At 54.4% G+C, this 25,343-nt stretch overlaps 1 protein-coding gene across 3 annotated transcripts in view; it reads right to left on the reverse strand.

Moving 5' to 3' along the window:
• The window catches only part of EPHB2 (EPH receptor B2), a gene marked incomplete at its 3' end in the record, with an annotated part of 185,321 nt that overhangs the window by 95,612 nt on the left and 64,366 nt on the right, over positions 1-25,343 (reverse strand). For all 3 annotated transcript variants that reach the window (XM_081214529.1, XM_081214527.1, XM_081214528.1), the window contains exon 3: positions 21,864-22,548. In XM_081214529.1, the coding sequence (XP_081070655.1) occupies positions 21,864-22,548 (685 nt within the window). The remainder of the gene's footprint in view (positions 1-21,863; positions 22,549-25,343) is intronic.

Genomic DNA, 25,343 nt, shown 5'->3' on the forward strand with positions numbered 1-25,343 from the left:
CATGGCTGTGTCTGTGCCCTTTTCGACACCCAGAGGGGCCCAAGATTGCCTGGCACGTGGCACAGGCTCAGTCCATGGGGGCCAAGGTAGGTGGAGAGCTGGACCAGATGACCTTTTGAACTCTGAGAGTCTGGGCTCCTAGTATACTTAGATCCAACCAGTATGCTTAGCTCAGAAGGCCTCGTCTTGAATGCTGCTTCTGCTGTTTCCTAGTCGTGCTTGGCCAAGTGACTGAGCCATTCTGAGCCTTGGCATCTCCATCTATAATAGAATTATGCTGTGCAGTCAGAGTCTAGCTAGGGTCCCAGCAAATAGCAGGTGCTCAGTAAAAGCCATTTCTCTCCCTTTTCCTTCCTTCTTAGGGAGCAATTCAGGCCAGCATCTGTGCCCTGCGGTGCCCAAGTCAGACACAAAGTTCTGGGAGAAAACACATGGATGGCTCGAATTCTAAGAAGCAGAGGGGGAGAAAAGGAGGCAGCAAGTCCCTCCAAGGACTTGCTGGACTTGGCACCCACAGGCTATTCCTCAAAAAGTGAGACCCACAGCCCACGTGTGCCAGGCCACCCCAGGGTCCTCGGCTTTCCTCGCTCCCCCGCCTTGCTGGGAAGCGCTCCCATCCTTTCCTTGAGCAGAGGCGCCCGCCTCTTGGTGCTGCAGCCTGAGTGCTGATAATAAAGGAACCTCTGTGTGCCTCTGGGGAAGCAGGGCTGGGGGTGGTGGTGAGGGGGGCCCACAAAGCTCCAGCAGCTGTGTGTTTGCAAACAGGGGAGCTGAGCTGTGCAGAGGGGCTGAAAGCACTAATTGTCTTTAATTAAAGGAGGTTGGAGGCAGCACAGGCTTTGACAAAAGAGATTTCCAGCCTGTTAGCAGCTTCAGCCTGAGCTGGGGCTGGGCCGCCCAGGCGCGCCCCCGGCTTTGTCCCCGCGGGGCCTGGTCCTAAGGAGGGCACAGCCAACACCTGCCTGGTGGGGGTGGGGGCAGGGGCCACGCACACGCAGTAGGACCGTGCTGAGGGAGCTGGGCTCCTGGGGCCTGGGAAGATGTCTTCGTGGTGAAGCCCCTCACTCATTCACTCTCTCAGTAAGCACCACTGAGCACTTGCTATGTGCCGGGCCAGCACTCAGAACCGGAGGGACAGAGACGTAACAGTCCCTGTGTTTCAAGAACTTCACGTTCAAAGAGGCTGCATGGTACGGTGACTGCAAGCATGGACTCTGATGCCAGCTGGCGTGTTATTGAACCCTGGCTCTGCTGCTTACTAGCTGTAGGATCTGGAGCAAGTTACTTTACCTTTCTGTGCCTCAGTCTTCCCATCTGTAAAATGGGGATGACAAAAGCGGCACATACTTTACAGGTTGTGTGAGGATCACTGAGTTATCATGAAATGTTTGCTCAGAGCACTTGACAAACATCAACGGTCATTACTCGTTCCTTCGTGCATCCAACTCTGTACCTAGCTGCAGCCCCCAGAGGCACTCAATGGATGGGAAGAACCCTGGTCTGGGAGGCTGGCTGGGTTCCAGTCCCAGCTGTGCCATTCACTTGCCATGCGGCTCCCCAGCCTCAGTTTCCCCACCTGAACAATTAGGGCTGGGCAGGATGGTGTGTGAGGGAGGGTTCTGCAGTGCTCCCTCCAGCATCCTGGGAATTGAGGCTCTTCTGAAGAGCGGGCCTTGCTGGGCTCCCCCTCCCGCTGCATACAAATAGGCTCAGGCTCCCACCCAGGGGCAGCTTCTTCAGCTCACGCCATTCTTTTGTGTTCTCTCCCCAGGCTCACCCTCCCGGGTCCTCAGACACATCTGCAGCCCCCCTAGAAGGCACATATGCACTGGCAATCCCTCTCTCTCTCTCACACACACACACACACACACGCACGCACGCATGCACACACACACCTGCCTTATTCTCACTCTCACCCCCACCCCATAGAATCTCAGTCTCTGTCCCCCTCCCACGCTCGAAGGCTTACTGACCCTGGGTCCAGTGGGTGGGAGGGAGGTTGCTACTCACAGCCTCTGATCCCCTCCCGCCCAGCTGGCTGGGCTGGGTGGTCGAGGGGAGGTGGAGGGAGGGGGCAGAGGCCAAGAGCGTCCTGGGGCCGGACTTCTCAGGCTGTGGGAGGGGAGGTCAGCTCCTGAAAGGGAGAGCCCAAGCTGGGCCATAAGGGGAGGGGCAGGTCTGGAATTTCCACCATAGGGAGCACTGCGGGAGGCTGGGAGACGGCTACCCTGAGCCCACTCTGGGCCCGCAGCCCCTTGTTTAAGCTATTCAAAGGCCCTGATGAGGAAACTGAGGCTCAGAGAGGATGGGTGTGGCTCAAGGACACACAAATGGGATCATGCTAAACCGGGGCACCACTGAGGTCCCTTCAGAATCAACAGGCCAGGCCCCCTGTGGCCAGCATGGGACAGAGATGATGGGTGGATGATGTGGGCTCCGGAGGTGGGTGGCTTATCCCAAGCCTGCAGGATTCTAGCCTTGGCGAGAAGGAGAGGGGCCAACCACGGGGGCTCGAGAACCCCTAGACTGACTGACAAACTTGAAGCTGGCCAGGCCTTAGGCTGAATCCCCAGCAGTGGCTCCCACTAAGGCCTGGCCCCAGAGTCACTCAGGACTGAGGCTGACCTCTTCCCTGTGACCCTTGACCCTGGCCCCTCCGTCTGCCCTCATGTACTGACCTCAGGGGCAAATGGACTCTGATCATGGCTCTACCAGCTCCCCAGAGCCTGAAGGGGTGACTTCTCCCAGCCACCTGCCTTCCACTGGGCTGTGAGTCCTCTGAGGGTGCTCTTCTCTTTTGTCTTCTACGGCCATTCCCAAGCACCTACTGTGTCAGGCAGAACACCCGAGCCTCACACAGCCCTTCCAGGCCAAGTCTCCTGTCCCCTTCTACAGATGAGAAAACTGAGACTCAGAGGTGGAGGCACCTGCCCAGGGCATGGAGGGAATGTGACCCAGGGCTGCGTGAACCTGTAGCCTTCCCCTGACCTCACCTGGGCGGGGGGTGGGCATGCAGGTGGGCAGTCAGGGTGTGTGGGCAGCAAACAAATGGCCTGGCCAGGTGACTCCACGGGTCTGCAGGTGAGCAGACTACGGCAGCCACACTGGGTATGTGCACCACGTCCCTCTCTATGGGGGAAGGTTGGGGGGCTGCTTTTGGACCCCCGCTTGACCCCTGTGTCTGGGTTGAGGAGAAGGGCTTCACTTTTCCAGCCCATAGCTTACCCAGGCCCCGGGTGAGTCCAAGACGGGCAAGGGATCTCCTTAGGGTCGGAGGGAAAAAGGTGAGGAAGGGCGAGGGGGAGGGGAAGACACAGAGGAAGCGGGAGGAGAGACCCAGAGGACAGACAGTCAGATGGAGGATGAGACAGAGACCTGAAGCCCCATTAAGGTAGAGAAACCAAGAGATGGAAGAAGAAAGAAAACACAGGAGGAGGGGAGAGGGGCTGGAAGAGGTGGGCGCATACATGCGGGCCGGGCCAGGGCTGAGCCCAGAGAGGCCTCCACCTGGAAGTGGAAAGATGGGGAGTGGGGATGGGGGAGGTCCCTGGGGGGGTCATCAGCTGTGAGGGAGGGAGTGGGTCTGTGTGACTGAGCGAGTCTTCAGGCCCAGGCAGGTGTGGGAAGCACATCAGGGTGTCTTTCCTTGCTCTCTTGGGTCTACACACCCTCTTCATTTTGTATTCACAAGGACTGAGCTGAAAGATTACTTCATAATTAACATGGTCTTTAGTGGCAGGATGGGGATGAGTGCCAATTTGTTATTTTTTAAAAAGGCAACACGTAAGGAAGAACTGGTCAACTGATTGATTGGTTTTCGCCAGCCAGCCAGCCATCACCCACCCACCCACCCACCCACCCACCACTCAGGCACTGTGCTGGGACAGGAGAACCAAAAACATAAATCCAACAAACTCCTATCTGCACTGGCTGTGGCAGCCCAGAGTGCTGGGAAAGGTCCATGGGGGTCCTGAGTTTAAACGCTGGTCCCATAAATTAAGATACTCTCTGAGTGTGGGCAACCCCTTTGCCTCTCTGAACCATTTTCTCACTTGTAAAATGGGGTGGTGGTTCCTGCTCCCTGGGTTGATGTGGGATCCGAGGAGACAGTGCATGTAAGAGGCCCGGTTCTCTAACGTGTGCTCTTAGGCACTGTGGCCTCCCTTGGCTCTCCCGTCCCACCTCCGTGGTGATTCTTACTGAAGATGCTGAGCATCCAAAGCTGCCAACCCTGCCAGGCCCAGGAGGTAGTCACAGCTGTGCAGCCCCTCTGGGGCTCTGGGGTAGGAGGTGGGTCAGCCCTGCCCAGCCCAGGCAGCTGTGGAATGAGGATGGGGAGGAGGGTGGGCAGGGGCCTCTCCCCAGGAAGCCCCACACCTGCCCTGCCTCTCATGCCTAGAATATTCGGAGCCTCCTCAAGCTATTTCTGCTCGTCCTCCAGGTCTCAGCTCAGGTGCAGCTTCCTCTAAGAAGCCCGCTGGGACACCCGGGCTGCGTGTGGTCCCATCCCCACCTCCCCGTGTCCCTTGTGGGTCCTCACGGTCCTGAGCTTCCCCTTTACATACACCATCACTGTGAGCTCCTGGAGGCGGAAGCCACGTTGGATGCAAATCCCTCTCTGTGCTTGGCCCTAGAACAAGGCCCAGTGCACTGTAGGCTCCAGCCATTTCTGGAGAGGCTGGGGCATTTGTTGGCCCATATTCTGCCTGGTGCTCCTGGGGCTGGGGATGAGGCTGCTGCTCTCCCTGAGGTCCAGAAATCCATTTCTTCAGCCACCAAATCCCTCCTTGGGGAGGGGGCATCGGGGACTCTCCCAACTTAGGAGTTGGGGGTGGGGTCAGGGTGACCCGGGGGTGGGAGGGGGTTAGAGAAATCCTAGCTCCGCCTCAGACCGGACCTCTGTCCTTGGGACCCTCATTTTCCTTGGCAGTAAACCAGGAGGATAACTTCATGGTGGTGGGTGTGTGAGGGCAGGGTCTTGGCCTTAACCTGGCGGCCAGGCCAAGGAGTAGCTTGTGGTGGGCAATTCTTCAGACACCATCATGCAGTGATGGTGTCTTTCCATTCCTTTCCATTCCTTGGGGTTTCCCCTCCCAATCATATGTAAAGTATTTTGCAAATGAAGCATCAAGATAATATCCCAGCCCTGCAAGCCCATGAACCCCTGTGGCCCCTCCTAGGTGGAAATTCAGGTGTCTCCCCGACAGCAGGTAGACCTGAGCTTGGCTGCCAGCTCTGCTTGAGTCTAGCTTTGGAACCAAACAACCCGACTGGGCTGGGCCATCACTTCCCCAAGCATCCCCTATAGGCCAAGGTAGCCCACTCCAGGCCAAGGCCACCCTGCCTCCTGGCACCTTCCCCCCTCTTCCCCATGCTGGGTTCCACACAGAGCAGAGTGGCCCCCTCCACTCTCACCGGGATGTGACACTCACCAGCATCACTTCTGGTCCCATCTGGGGAGAGCCCCCCCGGGAGAGCCGTCACCCCCGCCCCCACCCCGCAGCTAATCCCCACAAAGCCCAGCGCTGGGCCTAGCATGACAAGCAGGCCCCGTGCTGCCTGCAGCTCCGCCGGGCGTGCTCAGAGGGGCCGAGCCGGGATTCGGTGTGGCTGTCACTCTCTCTGTCCGCTCCTCTAATTGGATTCCCAACAAGCAGAGGTTGGCAGAAACGCTGGGGAGAGGAGAATCAAAGGGAAGGGGCGTCCGGGGAGATAAAGAGAGGCATTCTTCCCGGGCCACAAAGACTGCAGCGCGAGGGGCGGGCGGGAAGGGACCTCGGCGAGGGGCTGCCCATCTGGAGGGCGCGGGGCGGGGAGAGGGCGGGGAGAGCCAGAGCAGGCTCCTGGGAGGCGGGAGCTGAAGGGCCTGCTTTCCTCTCGCCTCGTGCTTCCTCACTTCTGCTCATGCAGTGCCTTGGGCTTGTATGCCATCCAGCCTGCTATGGGGAATGGGCATCCTTCGAGGCCTGACCTCTCGCTCCCATCTGCTCTAGGAAGCGTTCTCCGAATGCTCGGGAAGGCCTAGGAGTCGGCTGGACCTGGGTCCCGATGCTGGCTTGCCCCCTGCTGCCCCCTGGGAGGTTCGCGCAGGCCCTTGCAGCTCTCTGGCCTCAGTTTCCTCCTCTGTGGAGTGGGGATAAGACAGAGGGGGTGCACGGGGGAGGGGCGGCACAGTTCAAGTGTGCCCCTTCCCTTCCTGCTAGAAGCACCATGGCTCCACTGCTGGCCTGTCCACCACTGGCCCTGCTTTGGTGTCTCGTGTAGACACAGCCTTTCTCCCCAGGAAGAAGGCAAAAGTGCTGCATAAACAAAACACCTCAGACAGATATGAGAGGAATGACGATCCCAGCCTGGGCAGGGCCTTGCGGTCATGTCTTTACCACCGTCTGGGCCTCTTTGGCAGATGAGAAACTGGAGGCTCTGGGAAGTGAGGGAAATGCCCAAGGCCACCAACTAGAAAATATCGGAGCCTGGTGAAGAACTGACCCCGGGCCAGCACCATCACCGCACCCCTCCGGGGCCCCCCCATGCTTTCCTGTAAATCATAAGCACATTTTGCATGTACGTGTTGTGCACACACAGCCAGCAGGGAAGGCAGGCAGGCCAAGGATAGAGGCTTGCTGCAAAATGGGCCCGATTTGCTTTAAGGATGTTGGAACCACTGACTTTGGTTCATGAAAGAGACATGAAGAGGACCTCAAAGAGAATTTCTAAGAGACAGAAAATCAATGGCCCTGACATTCTGGCCCCCAGAAAGTGTGTGTGTGAGTGTGTGTATGTGTGTATCCCCCCCACCCTCCCCTGCCGCCAACACACATACTCCACTGGTGGGTCCAGTGCACCACAGATACGCAGGCTCACAAATACTCATTTCCAAGTGCATGTGCATCTGGTTTGGTACAATATATATATGAACATATACACTCTGGCTTGATCTCCTTGTGGTTGGATATGCACAAACATACACACACCTACTTGACCCAGGACACACACACCCAAGGACAGGGATCCCCTTATACAATGATGGGTGCACACACTCATTCTGTGGCACCTATGCCCCTTGACAGGCACTAGTCCAAGCGATCCAACACTTGCATGAGTACGCTCCTCCCTGCACACACATGTGCTGGGACAGGTCAGACAGACACAGGAACATACAAACACAAAGGCAGTAATGACTCACAGTGGGGTCCAGGGTGAACTGCGTGGGCAAGGGCACGTACAGGCCCCACCCCTGAAATGTACGCACATGCTCTTATGTCCAGAGATGTTCCAACCACACACGTGGATGGATGTTGGGTCAGTGGGCACACTTCTACACATACGGGCACACAGACTCCCAGCAGGCCCAGCACACACGTTCCCACGTCTAACGGGGCCAGTGCACACACACAGGCAGATGTGTCGCAGATGCTCTGCACTGACCCAGCACACGCGTGTGTGCACATCCCTCCCAGGCCTCCAGGGAGCTCCCACAGACAGACAGCTCTGACAGCAGGGTGTGGGGGGAAGGCAGCCCAGGGCTGCAGTTGCCAGGGATACGGATGTGGGGCTCCCAAAGCTTCATGGCCCGCCCAGGCAGCACAAAAAGGCCAGCGACCACTCTCAGGTCTTTAAAATGTTGCTAATCAGATGGTGACGCCTTTAAGGGAAGAAGCTTGAGTCTGGTTCCCTGGAAGGAGCCAACATAACGCGAGGCTTTAGGCCCAGAATTTGCCGGGGACACGGGGGCCAGAGGCGGGAAATAGCTCTGACTGGCCCCCAAGTCCCACCTAGCCCTCTGCTCATGCTCCACTGGACAACAGGGGTTAAGGGGCCTTACTTGCTGAGGGGCCTGGAGCAAAGGAAGTCACCTGCTCTCTCTGAACCTCAGTCTCCTCATCTGCAAAACGGGATGGTAACAACCCTGAGCATTTAGATAGCAAGTTCCAGGCTATGATCAGCACTGACCACATGCCACATGCTGGGTGCTGGGTTCAGTGCTTTACTTTGATTATCGCACTGAGTCCTCACAACTCACCTGTAACATTCCATTTATTATTACACCCATTATTTAGATGAGGAGGTTGAGGCTTTGGGAAGTGAGTCACCTGCCCAGAGTCACAGAGCTAGTAAATGTCAGAGCCAGTATTAGAACCTAGGCAGCTGGCTCTTACCTACATCTCTAAACCTTCCTGCCTGAGGGCGCTAGAGTGTGGCAGGTAACCTGGGGTCACTATCCTGGTGTCGCAGTTGGTCACAGCTGCCCTGCTGGCCTCTCGAGGGGCACTGTGAGGACCAGGAAGAACAGAATCGGAGGCTGTTAGTGCATAAGAGTCATTCTATAGCTGGTGACATTGAGCCCCAGAGATGGGGTGGGGTAGGGGGGTGCTCTGCCAGGGTCCCAGGGTGAGTGGGAGAGCCCATATTCGGACCCAGGCACCCTGACTCTGGGAGCTGCTTCTGTGCTGCTCAATAAAAGCACCCTGTCTGGTTAAAACAATGCCAAGCCACAAGCATGTATTAGGCACCTGCTGTGTACCCCGGCTTGCTTGTAACTGAGAGGGGATTACCAACCAACCCCCGGCCCCCTTAATCACGTACACACGCTCTCCTCTCTAGGTGCACTGCCAGGGCACTGCCTGCTGACCGCGCCCCCCCCCACCCAAGAAACATTCTTTCCTGAAGCAGGAGCACCCCCTCCACTCCCCACCGTTCTCCTATCTTCTGAGCTCCCGTGACTCCTCTGGGCCTCTTCTAAACCCTGTGAGGCTGGGACTACAGGCCCCATTTAACAGTGAGGAAACTGAGGCTCAGAGCAAAGGCCTACTCAAGTAAGTCAGGCAATGGGGCTGGGGTCTGAACCTGAGATCAGAGACTCGGCTCCTGCTCTGCGTCTGCACAGACCCGGGCCTGTGGTGGGCTCCCCCAGGCTCCTACTGAGAGTTGGGTCCCCCCAGCAGGCCCCGGTCTAGGACGACCGTGCAGGGAGTCCAAACACCATTGGGCCAGCGCAGGCAAGGGAGCAAGAGCTGGAAATAATGTCTGTTGATGTGAAAACACAAGGAAGACTGAAGATGCTCTCTGAGGTCCCCAGCTCCTGGATTTAAGAGTTTTACAGGGAATGCTGAGTCCCAAGAAAGAACCCTCAATCCATGCCTGGAAACACCTGTCCCAACCACAGACAGACCTGCTATGCATCCTGGCTAAGTTGGTCCCTCTGGAGCCAGAAGAGCCCTCGGCCTCTCCAAGGGCCTCTGTTAGCATCATCGCTCACATCAGGGTTGGGAGGGTACAGGGTGTGAAACCGGGGTGAGTGGGTCTCTGCAGCTAACATTTATGGAGTAGTTTCTATGAGCTAAACATCAGTCTAGAAACTGGACACAGTGGTGGACAAAACAGAAACATCTGCCCTCATGGAGCCTGCATTTCAGCTGGGGAGACAAGTAGGTAAGGAACAAAGAAACAGTATGTCAGATGGCAGCAAAGGCAACAGAGGGAAGTAAAGCAGGGAAGGGGGACGGGCTGTGTGCACGCGTGTGTATGTGCACAGGTGTGCGTGTGACTATATATGCACCCTTTGGAAAATTAGGGCAATGGGGGACCTTGGTGAAAAGGTGACGTTCGGGCAGGGACCTGAAGAGGGTGAGAGGGCCATCAATGTAGATACTTGAGGAAAGAACATTCCAGGCAGAAGAAACCACCATGGAGGTCAGCGGGTCTGCAGTGGAGAAGGCAAGGAGGAAATGGGAAAAGATGGGTCCGAGAGAGGGGAGGAACAGACCACGGAGGGCTCTGTGGGCCCTTTCAGCTTTTGCTTTATGGAAGACGAGGGGCTTCGGGGGGTTCTGAGCAGAGGTGGGACATGACCTACTTTTTTTTTTTTGGCCACACTGCACGGCTTGTTGGATTTTAGTTCCCCGACCAGGGATCGAACCCAGGCCCCAGCAGTGAAAGCGCTGAGTTCTAACCACTGGACCACCAGGGGAATTCCCATGATCTACATTTTAGAGGGACCTCTGGCTGCAGGGCAGGGAACAGGGAGGAAGCATGGTGGAGATGTCCACTAGGTAGTTAGGTGTGTGAATCTGGACTTTAGAGAAGAGGTCCAGGCTGGAGATGGACCAGAGAGGGCCTGGATGGAACTACCCAGGGAGGGAGGGAGAAGAGGAGGCCAAGGACTCAGCACCGGGGCCTCCGAGGTAGAGAGGCGGGAGTTGAGTGGGAACTGGCCACGAAGCACCCGGCAAGGCACAAGGGACACCAGGAGACAGTGGTCACTCTGATAAACACTCCTCAGGGAAGCCAAGGCCTGGGAACTGATTGCTGAATTGGCGACATGGGTGTCACTCATGGCCTTGATTATGAGCAGATTTAGTGGAATGATAGGGCAGAGGTCTGATATAAACGGGTTCAAGAGAGGTCTCAGAACAGGAATCAGCAGCAAGGGGGCTGGCAGGGTCACAGCCTGGGTGTCAGAGTCAAACCGACCCAGTGACCCAGCTCTAGTCTTAGCTCTGACCCTTCCTAGCGGTGAGCCTTGGGCAGCACACCTCACCTCACTGAGCCTTAATTTCCTTGTCGGAAGAACGGGGATAGGGACTTTCCTGGTGGTCTAGTGGTTAAGAATCCACCTTCCAGTGCAGGGGGACGCGGGTTTGATCCCTGGTTGGGAAACTAAGATCCCACATGCCGCGGAGCAACTAAGTCCGCATGCCACAACTACTGAGCTCACGTGCTGTGGAGCCCGTGCTCCACAACTAGAGAGAAGCCCGCGTGCTGCAAAGAAGAGTCCGTGAGCAGCAGTGAAAGATCCCGCACGCTCCAACTAAGACCTGATGCGGCCAAAGATAAATAAATAAATAAACATTAAAAAAAAAAAAAAGAAACAGAACAGGGATAATATCTCTCTTACTTCCTAGGGTTGTCGAGAAACAAATGAGATAAGGATTGTGAAAAAATTTTACTCACAATGAGACGCACGAACATTCCAGTGAGAAGACAGCAGGTTTCGGATTTCACTGCTGGCTCTACCATTCACTAGCTTTGTGACCTTGGGCTGGTTATTTAACCTCTTTAAGCCTCCACTTCCTCCTCTATAAAATGAAAATAACAACTGTACCCAACTTCTGGGGACTACAGGGACCCAGTATGCTACACCAAGCCTAGGGCATAAGGCCTGGCGCACAGTGGGCACTCAACCAATGTGCGTCCCTACCTCGCTGGGCTCTGGTCTCTGTTATTTATAATCGGAGTCCAGTGGGAGGTACAGGGAGTGGGGTACAGGGACCCTGAGTTTGATTGCTGGGTCTCTGGATAAGCCATTTCATCTAACACCTTTGGGCCTCAGTTTTTATGAGTGTGAAGTTGGTGATCAGTGGCCTTGGCCCCTTCGTTTGGGGTGAGGTGGGGAGCAGGGGACAAGAGATGAAGTTCATGTGCTGCGTCTGGATACCAGTGACGTGGGAGTGCTTGCGTGTTTGTGACCCTCTCCTGGGTTGGCCGATGGGTTGGGCAGATGGGTTACCGTGATCAGGAAACAAATCCCAGTGATGAAAACAACAGCATCATCCAGCCTCCATGGATGGGGCTCCATGGAAAAAGATTGGGAAGGCCTGGTGAAGGAGCAAAGAGCCCGAGGAACCAGAGAGGGTAGGAGTCCGAAGGGCGGCCCACCCCTCAGGGTGACCCCTGGGCCGCCAGCCATGGGATCCTTTATCCGTGTGGTTGTCGGGGGCTGATTCACATCCTGCCAATCCCACTCACACCTTCCTCTTCACACAAACCGTGTGTCCTCTGGGCCACCAGGAGCTCCTCCAGGCCACCTCTCCCCACCTAGGATGGAGACTAAGGCGTTTCAGGGAACGCTGGGGTCTCGTCCCTGCAGAGGTGGAGGCAAAGGACGGGGGCTATCTGACTGAACATCACAAGGGGCCCCAGCAAGACCCTGGGCCTAGGAGGCCGGAGCACTGGGTTCAAGTCCCAGCTCTGCCACCAAAGTACACTGTGACCATGGGAGAGTCTGGTCCCCTCTTGGCTTCAGTTTTCCTTGCCTCTAAAATGGTGCTAATAACCTTCGCCTTGCTTCTCTCATGTGGGTATCATTCAGATCAAAGTATCTCACAGGGTGAGACCAAATGCTATACAAAAGCAGCCTCTAATCTTTTCTGGAACGAGGCAGAGTGTAAGTAAATAAATACTGTACATATGTAAGACATTATAATTACAAATGGCATCCCCCCCACCCCCCGCCAGGCTATGGAAAAAAAAAAAAGAACAACAAAAACCCTGTTTGGTATAGTGTGGAGAATTCTCATTAGGACTTCGGGAGGCCTGAGGTCTGATTCCAGCTCTGTACCTGACAGGGTGAGTGAATCTGGGCAAGTGACCCCACCCCCGGCCTGTTCCAAAGCCTCGGTAGAGGTCAGATGCTGGTTTTAGAGGGGTTATAAGTTCTGCCAGTGCAGAATTAGCAACATAATGTCCTCCTACCACCCCCCTTACCCAAGGAAGGCAGTCTAGGGTGTGGGAAGGGACTCGAGCTTTGCCAGGCAGGTTTCAGTTCAAGCCTCTTACCTGCTGTGTGGCTTTGGGCAGCTCCCTTTCCCTCTCTGGGCCTCGGTTCCCCTCTGAGGTCAAAGCTCACACCTAGACACTAGGAGTAGGGGGAGCAGGGAGAAGCAGCAGGATGGGGGCAGAGGACAAAGGGTCCTAGGGAGGAGGTGCCCAGCAGGGCAGGGTGGAGGCCAGAACAGGGCCTCTGGGGCCTGAGCCAGCTGCCGCAGAGCAATGAAAATCTCTTAACCACACAGAATTGTTAACAGCTCCCAAATCCTGTTGTACCACAGGCTTAGAAAGGCTTAAACTGTTAAATGCATAAACTTCCTCAATAAACGGGCTTCTCTCGCCAGATCCCGAAGCCCAGCCAGATGAAAAGGCAGCCGCTGGAGGGAGGGAACTTCCCCAGCTGTTTATGGTCCTGCCAGAGTGTTCTGGAGGCAGCCCGCGACCAAACCCATCAACCTGATGCCTTCAGGGTCCGAGGCCAGTCTGGGGCTGAGAGGGGGCAGCACTGGGGCTCCAGGGTCAGATGACCTGAGTTCAAATCCTATCCCTTCCTAATTGTGTCAACTTGGACAAACAAGCTGCTTCACCTCTCAGAGCCTCAGTTTCCTCTTCTGTAAAATAGGGATGAGGATACCTAACCCTGAGGGTGACTGGGAGTCAGTGAGACACTTGAGTGGGGAGCTGCCTGGTCCATAGAAATAAGCACGGGGGCCCTGCTACCAAGCCTTTCTGACACCTCCAAGAAGCAGAGGAGATCAGAAGGAGGCACGAGAGTGCACACCTGCCTCTGCCAACTATGAGGGGTGTGACGGTTGGCCCTCAGTCTCAGTTTTCGAATTGGATGGGGGGATTCCAGAAGGTAACCAGGCAGGAAGGGAGCATGACGTGAGCACTTGGTAAATGTCGCGTGGGGGCCGGGGGGGACTCTTCTCTCTGGCCGGAGGTTAGCCAGGGGTGGGTGGGCCTCCTTCCCCGAGGCCATCTCACGGCTTGGCACGAGGAGAGGAGGCCTACGGGGGGCTTCCCCACCCCTGAGCCTTTGCCCTGGGACTGTGCTCCATCCTGCCCTACATCTCTTGATACGAAAGCAACGCGTCCTCCAAGGCTCAGCCGTGAGCCTCCCTCCTCCCCTCGGAAGCCCTTCTGGTTGCCCCCTCCTTTCTTTGAGGTCTCACAGACTCACATGTGAGCCCCTCAGCTGGGTATCTGTCAAACTCTTCTTACATCTCAGGGGCTCCTGGGTAATGGGGAGGTGGGCAGGGCAGAGTATATTCAGATATCCACTCACTCCCGGGTAATCACTTGTCCCGGCAAGCTGGAGAAAGCTGGGTTCATATTCTGCCTCTGCTACTTACTGGCTGTGTGGCCTTGGAAAACTCACTGATCCTCTCTGGACCTCAGTCTCATCATCTGTAAATGGACCTAATCGTATCAACGGAAGACTCAATAAGATAGTGGAGCAGACCATATAACACAGAGCTGGGCACACAAGAGGTACCTTTCACCCTTTGCCCTGGCCTTCTCCAATGTTCTCAGGATCCTTTCAGCCTCTGCCTCATTCAGCCCTTTGAGAGTGCCGGCAGGCCCTCTACCCTTCTCCCCTGGCTAAGAATACTTCTCCAGTACCCCACTCCCCCAGATGGCTGGGGGTCAGCAAGAGGCCAGGGTTAAAAAAAAATCAGTATCGTTTCTGACTATCTTTTTCCCGCCTCCACCTCCTCCCATTCTCCAAAGCCCTGGGAAAATGGCTCCTCCTCCAGGAAGTCTCCCCAGCTCTCTCCTGACTCCCTCCTAAGTGCCCCAAGGCTACAGTTACAGATGGAGCCAACTCCCTATACCAGACTGGAAGCTCCATGAGGGCAAGAAGGGCCTTCCTCATGTCTGCAGTCTCCACACCTGGTTCAGGGACTGGCGCACAGCAGGTGCCTGAGGAGTGTTATTCACTGTGTGTTAGCTTCTTGGTCCTCTATGAAGACATCACCTGATCTCTCCACGAAGCAAAAAAATCAGAAACTGGAGTTCAGTGAATAGCTGATGGCTGGCTGGCCAGCTGGCTGGATAGATGGACAAACAGATGGATTAATGGATGGAGAGATGGATAGATAGTTGTGAACAAAAATAGATGCTTTGAGAGCATATAGAAAAGGGGAAGTGCGGAGGGGGTACTTTTAATTTTTAAGAGCAAAGACTTGAATAGCCTGTACTGGCCAGGGTCCTCATCCAATCCCCTTTTTGGAAGGCTGGCCTGTGTGGTCTCAGCCCTGGCCTGAGCCTGGGGGTCTGGAGGGGTTGTTATCTATCACCCTTCCCCCTCCCCAAGCTGGGCGTCTCCACCCTGCCCTTGAAGAGAAGCAGCAGAACTTTCTGTGCGGGGGGGGTCTGGGCCGTTCCTCCCACCCAGCACTCCAACCCTCACACCCCTTTCCCCAGCCAGCACAGGCCTTGCCAGCTGGATGCCTCCCTCCTCCTCACCCGGAGACTGACCACACCCACCCCCAGAGGCTTGCCAGACACATCTGGGCCACTGGTCCGGCCTCTGTGGGAAGGGCTGGAGCTGAGAGCAGGGTGGGAAGGAGGCCACCCTGAGGGTGGCCCAGGATCCAACCCTGAGGGCCCAGAGAGGACCCCTGGCCCCTCCCTACCTTGGCTGGGGAGGCACAGGATTCTGGGAGTGAAATAGAAAATAAAGCCACAGGCATAATATCCCATGCTGGTGAGTATGTGGGGAAACAGACACTCTCGAAGACTGCTGCCAGGCGGGTAATTCAGCCCAGTCTTTCTGGAGGGTAATGTGGCAATGTGCATCAAAAGCTCAAAAAAAGTACATACCCTTTGACCCTACAATTCCGTGCCTGGAGACATATCCTACACAAATGCCAGCAGCAGTGCAAAATGGCAGAGGGACAATGAAGTCCATGCCAGCATTTAAGATAGTGAAAAACTGCAAGCAATCTACATGTGGATCACTAGAGAACTGGTAAATAAATTATGGTACGTCTATCTATTATGGAATTCTAAGAGCCTTCCCAACTGATGATCCAACATGACATGGAAAAATGCCCACAAAATATTAATAAGTCAAAAATCCTCATGTATTCTCAGAAGGAATCTATTTTTTCTTTTTAAAAAAATCAATATGTTTAAATACATCTAAATACACCTAGAAGGATCCACACCAGTCTGTTAACAGTGGTTACTCTCTGTGTGATTTTAATTTTCTCCTTTTGGCTTATCAGTAATTTCTAAAGATTCTACAAATAACCTGTATTGCTTTTGTGATAAGGAAAAGTTGCTTTTTCCTCAAAATAAAAAAGCTCATCAGGAGAAAAAAAAAAGGCCACAGGCAAAAGACAGTGTTTGTAAAAGTCCTTATTTTTCTAACACTTTTCTAGGTATTTTCTCATTTACTCTGCACAGCAGTGCATCTGTTTACTCTGCTTTGCAGATGAGAAAACAAAGACCAGGAGAAGGTCCACTGCTTGCCCAAGGTCACACAGCTAGCAAGAGGCAGGGCTGGGGTTTGAAGAAACAGGTCTCCATGGCCAAGGTCAAGGAGAGGCCATGGGTGGGGGAGAGAGCAGGGTTAGGGGCTGTCAAGCAGGGCAGGGGGAGGAGAGGGAGAGGCTGGGAGGAGAAGCCCGGCAGCTGGGAACTGGCAAGTCTGAGTTGGAGCCAGCGGATCAACACGTGTGTGCAAGCACCTCCCACCCCCTCACCCCCCTAACCCGCTGGCTCGCAGTCCCTCTCCCTGTCCAAGCTAAACATTAAAAATCCCATTACACCCCAATAGCATCACGGCAATCACGCTCACTGCGGAACTGCCTCTGGATCCGTTATAGACGCACGTCTGCCGTGGGGAGAGAGGAGGGCAGGGTCCCCCGCGGTTGCTGGGCTGGGGGCTCCCCCACTGATGGGCAGAGAGTAGCAAGTAGGGGCTTCAGTAGGGAAGGAGAGACCAAGGGGAATAGGGATACGGAGACAAACTTGGAGAAACTGAGGCAGGGACACATTCACAATCAATTCCATAAACATCTGGAAAGAGTCAGGCAAACAGACTCAGGGCTTGGGTGGGAGCAGCTGCTGCAGAGGAGGAATTCCAAGGCTACTCTCCTGCCCCCCCCCTCACCCCCCACCAGCAAATCAGCTGGTGGCAAGCCCCAGTGGGAACTGTGATCCTGAGGAGGCTGGGGACTGGGGTAGGGGAAGGGGGCAGAGTTCTTCTGAAGGAAGTCCCAGGAGTCTCCCACCTGGTGTCTGTGTGACCAGTGCAGGCCCAGATTCGGCACTCAATGAACCATGAATAGACGAATGAAGAGGAGAAGGTCGTGCCCCAGCCCTGCACCCACCAGGGCCTTGGACACCCACCAAACATGCCCTATACGGTCACACCTCGGGCCTTTATTCATGCAGTTTCTCGACCTACAATTCCTCCCCTCCCTTCACCCATCCACATCCCACTCACTCTTCAAGGCCTAATTCAAATGCCACCTCCTCCTTGAAGCCCTCCCAGATGCCCAGTCGGAAAAGATGCCTTCTTCCTCGTATTCTCAAAGTACTTTGCCTGGATAGACTTCATTTCTGGAAGGACCATGCTCTGCCTTGTTCCCTTGTGTCTGAATGCTCTGCTTGCCCAGGAGCCATTTGAAGCCAAACCGTGACTCTCAGGTGCTCTCCTCCAGCCATCCCAGGACAGCCTCAGTCAGCTCAAATGACACCTCTTCCAAGAAGCCTTCCCGGAACCACCTGGCTAAAGCAGACCCTCCTTTTGATCTCTTTTGCTGTACCCTATGTTTTACTTTTCACTCCTCACAGTTTATAACTACTTTATTTATTTGTTTATTAAATTTATTTCCTCCATCTTCCCCCATCCACCCACCCAGACCAAAACTCTGGGAGGGCAGTGAACGTGTCCCTCTTGTTCACATCTGTGTTCCCTAGCACTGGCATGTGCCTAGCTCAGAGAAGGAACTCAATCAATATCTGTTAGAGGGCTAAATGGCACACAGGGGGTACCCAATACATGCTTGTTGAGGGGTTAATTGGCTTTTCCGAGCCCCTCCCCTCACCACTGTGCCCTGCACACAACAAACAGGCACTAGAGGAAGTTGGTCTGATTGAGTCAGTTTAGTCCATAGTTTCATGAACCACTCAGTGCACTGGGAACACCCAGTCCATCATTAGCCACCACTGCCCACCCCTGGGATCGCTGCCATTCCCCACGAGGACTCACCTAGTCCCCCTCGTCCCCCACCCCCACCGTCAAGTTTTCTCTAATTTGTATTTCTCTGAGAAAGCAATGGATTCTTTTCCCATCATGTTATGTTTCAAGATTAAATGGATCTTTCCAAACCACACCCTCCCAGAGATTCTGCTAATGTCCCCTCCCACCCTTTAGGGTGGATGCTCCCTGGGGTGGTGGTGGGGCTGGCTTTGAGTCCTGCTTGGTCTGGCCAAGGATGTGTTAACACATTGTGTGTCTGAGCTAATAGTCCTGGTATAGGAGCATCAGTGCTGCTTGTTTAAAAATGTTGATTCTTGGCCCTGCCTCAGAGGCACAGAACCAGACTTGGCCAAGAGGTCTGCACCAGACCCAGGAATCTGCATTTTAATAAACTTCCCAGCGGATCCTGAGGCATAGTAAAGGCTGAGAATCCCTGAGCTGGAGATGGGGAGAGCACTTTGCCAACCACCCAGATGTGAGCAATAATCATCATTCCTACACATCCTGGGCTGGCGGGGCCAGTGCCTGTGGGACTTGGGCTGAAGCAGCCCCACATCTGGGTGGCTGCAGACATGCCACAGCAGCAGCTGGTGTCCTTCTGGCTCCCTGAGCTCATTAATCACACCTTGACTGGCCTCCACTTACATCCAGTAGCCAGCTGGGCCGGGCTGGGCCTCGTCCGGGGGTTGGGGGGAGGGGGGAAGCCAGCACTGGACACACTCTGCCCCAGCATTACCTCGAACTCTCACCCCTTGGAAGAAGCAGCTCAGACTCTGATCCTATGACAGGCCACCTCTGCCATGGCCCCAGGGACCCCCACCTCCTGGCATTTACACCCTGTGTAATTCCCTCCCCTGGAGCATGGACTGAATTTGGTGACTCACTTTTAATGAAGAGAATACAGCAGAAGTAATGAGATGTCACTTCTGAGATGAGATTATAAAAAGACTGTGGCTTCTGTCTTGGGTGCTCTCTCTTTTACGCTCCCTCTCTCGGATCATGTGCTCGGGGGAAGCCACTGCACGTGTGAGAGGCCCACGTGGGAGGGACTGAGGCCTGCAAACGACCACATGAGGGAACGTGGAAGCGGATCCCTCCCTGGTCAAGCCTTCAGATGAAACTGCAGCCCCAGCCGACAGCCTGCCTGCGACCTCAGGAGAGACCTGGAGCCAAGGGCACCCATCTAAGCCATGCCTGGTTCCTGACTCTAAGAAACTGAGATAATAAATGCTTGTTGTTCACTGAAGCCCATGCTCCACAAGAGAAACCATCGCAATGAGAAGTCCGCGCACTGCAACGAAGAGTAGCCCCTGCTTGCCACAACTAGAGAAAGCCCTTGTGCAGCAACGAAGACCCAACGCAGCCATAAATAAATAAATAAATAAATAAATAAATAAATAAATACATGCTTGTTGTTCTAAGCTGCTAAATTTGGGGCTAACTCGTTATGCAGCAATAGATAACCAATACACCTCTTCATCTGGGCACCACTCCAGCCACAGTTCTTCTTACATCTCTCCTTGCACCCTTAGCCACAGTCACACCAAACAATTGACCAGTCCCCCTAATGAGGCACACTGATTCATGTCCCCAGGTCTCTGTTGATGCTGATCCAACCTCCAGAAGGACTGGGCCACCTGGCTAAGGTATACCTCTCCCAAGACTCAGCTCCAATGTCACCTCCTCTGTGAAGCCTTCCCTTTTTCTGTGCCCACCTCAGCCTGAGCAGTTCCTATTAAAACAAGTCTAATGCATTCCCACCCTTATTCATTTACAGTCGGTCTCCTCTGCTAGACTGTGAGCTCCTAGAAGGCAAGGCCATAGTTGGATTCTCTTCTGTCTTACCTGGTGCTTAGCACAAGGTCTGACATAGAGGAGGCACAGGGTTGATGAGTGAATAACCAATAAGCAATGAGTGACTGATTCTGTTCCCCATGGCCTGTCTCAGCCCTGCCATGTCCCAGGGCTGTGCGCTTTCACACTCAAGTAAAGGAAACCAGATTTGTTGTCTTCCCTAAGAAACCAGCCTTTTCTCCCAATGCCCCCATTTCTTTTCCAAGACCATCACAGCCCTGTAAGCTGGAATTCCTGGTTCCCTCTGATTCCTCTCCCTCCTCCCTTTCCAATCTGTCTCCACATCTCATCTGATTCACTGCCAAAACATCCCTTGACTGCACCCCTCCTCTTCCGCAGCACTGTGGACGTCCAGTCCATGCAGCCATGACCACCTGAGATCACTGCAGCAGCTTCCCCACAGGCCACTGCTCCTGTCTCTTATACACCCACTTATCCTCCCAGGACCCTTAAAATGCTACCTCAGAGGGCTGGAGGGAGGAGCCGTGGAGATGGTGGATGCGACAAAATTTCATAAAGGTGAGGATCATTGCAATTACCCTGGGCTAAACTTTAACTGGCTCTTCGAGGCCCCTGGAAAAGGTCCAAACTCGTAGCCTGGCAACTGGAACACCCCAGGACCCAATTCCAATTGGGAAGGCAAGAGGAAGTGGCACAAGCAGGCTTCAAGTCTCCTATGTCACCACCATCACCACCATAGCTCACATTGCAGAGAACCTGTGCCATGCTGGGCTTTATATATAGCATCTCATTTAGTTAACATTTATTAACCTCTTACTGTATACTAGAAGCCATCAAAAGTGCTTTACATGTCTTAAGGTCTTGAATCCTCACAACTACCCTATGAAAGAGGGTTTCACAACTCGGATCAGGACATCCAACTAGTAACCGGCAGGGCTGGAATTTGAACCCAGGTCTGTCTACCTTCCCAGCCTTCTCACCACCATGCAGTACCTCGTACAACTTCTTATGTTTACACAGCACCTTTGTGACTCTTGGCCATAATCAAATACTACCTGTACTACTGTTTACTTAATATTTTTCTTTAAATTAACTTAAGGGGCACAGTGGTTAAGAGGGTAGTTTGGAATTACATTACCTGGGTAAGATTCTGTGCTACCTCCACTTATTCACTGTATGAACTGTGTATGAGCTGTGATTTTTTCCTATAAAATGGCACTTTCCTTCATAGGGTTCTTGTGAGGATTAAATGAGTTAGACATGTAAAGTGCTCAGCACACAGTAAAAATGTTAATCAGGAGGGCTGGCTCACAGTGGAGCTGCACTTCCCCATCTCTTTGAATTGGAAGTAACCACATCACTTGCCTTGGCCACTGAAACGTGCATAGGAGTGATGTCTGAGCCATTCCGGAGAGGAAGATTGAGATCCCATATACAATCTGTCACACTTGCTCCCTCCTTCTGCCCTGGTGATCACAACATTCCAAATGGTGGCGCCTCCATCTGCTTGGCTCCCAGAGGGAGGAATCCCAAGCTGACTCACAATGGACATGTAGCATTAAGTGAGAAATAAACTTGTATTGTTTTGTCACTTCAGCGTGGCCTGGCCTATACTGACTGATACAGCAAAAGCTCAATGAAGGTTCTCTTATAAATGTTATTTACTATGACTTATACATTTTCTTAAAAAGGAAACCATATCACTTTTGTAAATGAAGAAATAAAGTGCCACCTGCCATCATGACATAATAATTAAAATGAGAAACATTTATCCTCAACTAAAATCAGCCTGCAGACCCCCTGTAGTATGTGCACATACCACCATTCAAGAAGTGCTGTTTATGGGCTTCCCTGGTGGCGCAGTGGTTGAGAGTCCGCCTGCCGATGCAGGGGACACGGGTTCGTGCCCCTATCCCGGAAGATCCCACATGCCGCGGAGCGGCTGGGCCCGCGAGCCATGGCCGCGGAGCCTGTGTGTCCGGAGCCTGTGCTCCGCAACGGGAGAGGCCACAGCAGTGAGAGGCCCGCGTACAGCAAAAAAAAAAAAAAAAAAAAAAAAAAAAAAAAAAAAAAAAAAAAAAAAAAAGAAGTGCTGTTTAATGCCTCCCTCTAAGAAGCTGAACGACGGCTGTAGATTTGGAAACCCTGGCCACAGAGGGCCTCGTGGTCAGCTCCAGGCCTCTGTGCTCACCAGCCTCCCCTCCCAGCTGCCAGGTTCAAGTCTGCAGCCAACACCAACTCCACACACTTGCAGGGGCACCTGCCCCGCTGTGGCCCTTACCTCGGCAAACAGTGCCATTCTCCACGGCCTCGAAGCCCGCTTTGCACATGCAGCGCCCGATGGGCACCAGCCACTCGCCGTCCCCGTTACAGTAGAGCTTGATGGGCACGTCCACCTCCTCCGCGTTGGCGATGCAGCTACCCCGGGCAGCCACCAGCGATGTGCTCTCAGCCCCTGACAGAGTCTCCTGGAAGATGGCGCCGTTCTGGATGATGCGGGGGCACTTGCGGTAGAAGACGCGCACAGCGATGAGAGACATGCAGCCGCCATAGTCCTGGAAGGCCAGGTAGAAGCCACTGCGGGACACGGGCCCGAAGCTCCGCACCTCGGTGTTGATCTTCATGACCCGGCCACCAAGGTCCACCTGGGAGAAGCTCTCATCAGCGGCAATGGTGTCGACCTTCACCCACGGGTTCTCCATCCAGTTGGGGAAGGTCTTGGTGGCCGAATCGAAATCGGCCTCATAGTAATAGAGATTGAAGGTCTCTTTGCAGGAGCCAGGCACGCTGGGGATGCTGCTGCAGTCACGCACCGAGAACTTCATCTCTACGTGGATGCGATGGGCGCCACGGCGCCGGATGAACTTGGTCCGTAGCCAGTTGTTCTGGCTCGATTCAAACACATTGCACACCTGGTACGTGCGGATCGTGTTCATGTTCTCATCGTAGCCACTCACCTCTTCCCACTGCGGGTGAAATGCTAGTCAGGTGGGGGAGGTAGGGACTTAGCCCCAGGGAACACCCTGTCTAAGAGGGGAGGCACAGACTCTTCCCTAGGGAATCCTCCAGTCTGATCGGGGTAGACAGGACACCTACCATCAGGGGCCTCCTAGTCTAATGGGGGAGGCACAGACCCTGCCTAAGGGATCTTCCAGTCTGATGATGGAGACATGATGCTTACCATCAGAGAACTCTAAGCTGAGGGGGAGACATAGCCTTGGCTCTGAGGAATCCCCCAGTCTATGAGGGAGACACGCCAATCTGATGGGAAGGGCACACACCCTGCTCTTGGTATTGCCCTAGTCAACGTGGGAGATGTGACCCTTACCCCCAGGGGTAACTAATCTGATAAAGAAGACGTGGCCCCTGTTCCTGGGAAGCTCCCACCTGGAAGGGAAACCAGGGAGAGGCCCACCCTGTCTGAAAGCAGACAGAGCTTGTGCTTGGGGAGCTACCAGTCTGATGGGGGACACAGGACTTCTGCCTGCTGGGAGCTCCCTGTTTGATCAGGGAGACACAGTCCTTGGCCTTGGGGATTCCCAGTCCAATGGAAGAAGAGCCCTCACCCCCATAACAGGAAGACAAGGCCTTCCCCCATGAGAGCAGCTCTGCTCTGGGGCCTTCAGTGGCTAAGACAGTGCCTGGAGGGACACCTTCCCGCCTTCCCGCCTGGGGTCCGCACTTCGGCGCTTCACTGGGCCCCAGCCTGGGCTCTCACCCAGCTGCGAGTTCCCAAGCTCCACTGCTGGAAGGGGCTGGGCAGGGCCATGGAAAGTTGGAAATGGAAGGGCACAGGCCATGTTCCCTCCACAGACGCTCACAGGCCAAGCTCACTCGCAGGCTGAGCCTTTGTTCACACTTTTGTGGCCCCTCGAGCATCTTTTGTCTCTCTGTCCATCCCCTGGAACCTCTTGCCATGGGCTCTCCCTCCAGCTGCAGTGTTCGCATTCACCGACTCTCCCTTGGGCCCTCGGGGACAACCTGCCTGGACAAGTGCCGGGCACTCCCGGCCCTCTTGGTCTGGTCTCCCCAGTGGGACTGAGAGCTTGTTGGGATCAGCCACCCGTCCCCTCCTTCTCCTGTGCCCCCCTTGGTGTTGGTCTGGCTTCGTCTGGGGTAGACCCAACAGCAGAGTGTACCCCACTCACCTATCTGGGCCAAGGGTGGGTGCTGTAACAGGATCTCATTTCTTTGTCATGATTATCACGTGGCAAGTAGGGTTATTTCTACTTTAGATGAGGGAGTAGAGACCAGAGAAGTGAGGTCACCTGACCCAGGTCACACAGACACAGACCCAGATCCAGACCCATGCTTGCCTACACTGTCTTGAAACATGAGGACCCAACAGTGGCCCAGGAGTCCTGGGTTTTGTCCCAGCTCTGCTAACTTGATGTGTGGCCTTAGGCAAGTCACGGCCCCTCTCTGGGCCTCTATTTCCCCAACTGCCAAATGTGACTTTGGGGGGCGGCGGGGGCAAGTGGTGGGAGAGGTGTCACTCTCAAGTGGGTGTTCTTTGTCCTTTTGCCTCCCTCAGATTCTCCAGGCCAAGTCTGCACAGGGTGGGGTGGTGTTTGCCAGCCCAGGGAGGGCTGATGCTGTGAAGGGCAAGTGTGCGTGGGGAAGGCTGAGCTGGCCCAGCCGCTCCTTCAATGGTGGCTCTGAAGCTCCCTACGTTGCATTTAATTTTTTTTTTTTGGTGGCACCATGTGATAAAGTCAGCCCCTTGTTTCAATCACTGCTCTTCTTCAGAACTTAATTAGAGCACTTAATTAGAGCAGTCTGCCTTTCTCCCCTCTCTCTAATTAACATGCAGAGGCCCTGCAGCCTAAACACCCCAAATAATTGCGTCCGGGGGCCCTGCAGCCCAGCCTGGCCTCATTACTGGCAGGGTGGGGATGTGCGCCCAGCCGCCTTCACAGATGGAAAATTGGTGACAAGAAAGAGCCACAGAAAGAGGCCTGACCCTGGGGCCCTGCCTATTGAGAGCACAGACCTGAGGGGGGTGGGGGGATGCAGCTCCTTGGGGCAGCAGCTGAGTCCCAGCAGAGAAGCTGGGATGGGGGGAAAGGAAGGGAAGGGCTGTGGGAGCCCAGAGCCCTCCCCAGAGACCAGGGGGATGAGGAGGGAATGATACTAGAACTGACTGATGAGGGTGACAGTTACTATAGCTACCTGTCACTGGGAGCCCATTCTATGTCAGGCACCGTGCTAGACACTTTGCAGGAGAACCTCACAACAGTCCTATGAGGAAGACATTATTATCACCATTTTACAGATGAGGAAACTAAAGCTCAGACAGGTTAAGGAACTGGTCCCAAATTACACAGCTGGTGAGTGGCAGAACTGGGACAGAATTTCAGGAGTGTCTGACCCCACAGTCTGTATGTAACTGCTGAGCTGGTTGTTGTGGGAAGAAAGAGGAATCTCAAATTGTGCCTGATCTTGTTCTTGGGAAGCTCACAGCCTCCATGGGCTCAGACCACTGGACCCAAGGCAGTGTGATGATAAGAGCTCAGGAAGGGGGAGCCTAGTGTTACGGGGACCCAGAAGACTCAGTCACAGCCCTGGATGCAAACCTGGGCCCTCATCACTTACTAGCCATAGGGTCCCCGCCAGGTGGCTATAGCTCTCCGAGCCTCAGTTTCCGCACCTGTAAAATGGAGGGGATTCCTCCCCATAGGACTGGAGATGATGTATGTAAAGATGCTTTGATATAGTACGACACCCAGTGGGTGCTCAGGAAATGACAATTCACCTTCCT

Source organism: Mesoplodon bidens (genome assembly GCF_964165515.1).
Source record: "Mesoplodon bidens genome assembly, chromosome: 2".
NCBI lineage: Eukaryota > Metazoa > Chordata > Mammalia > Artiodactyla > Ziphiidae > Mesoplodon > Mesoplodon bidens.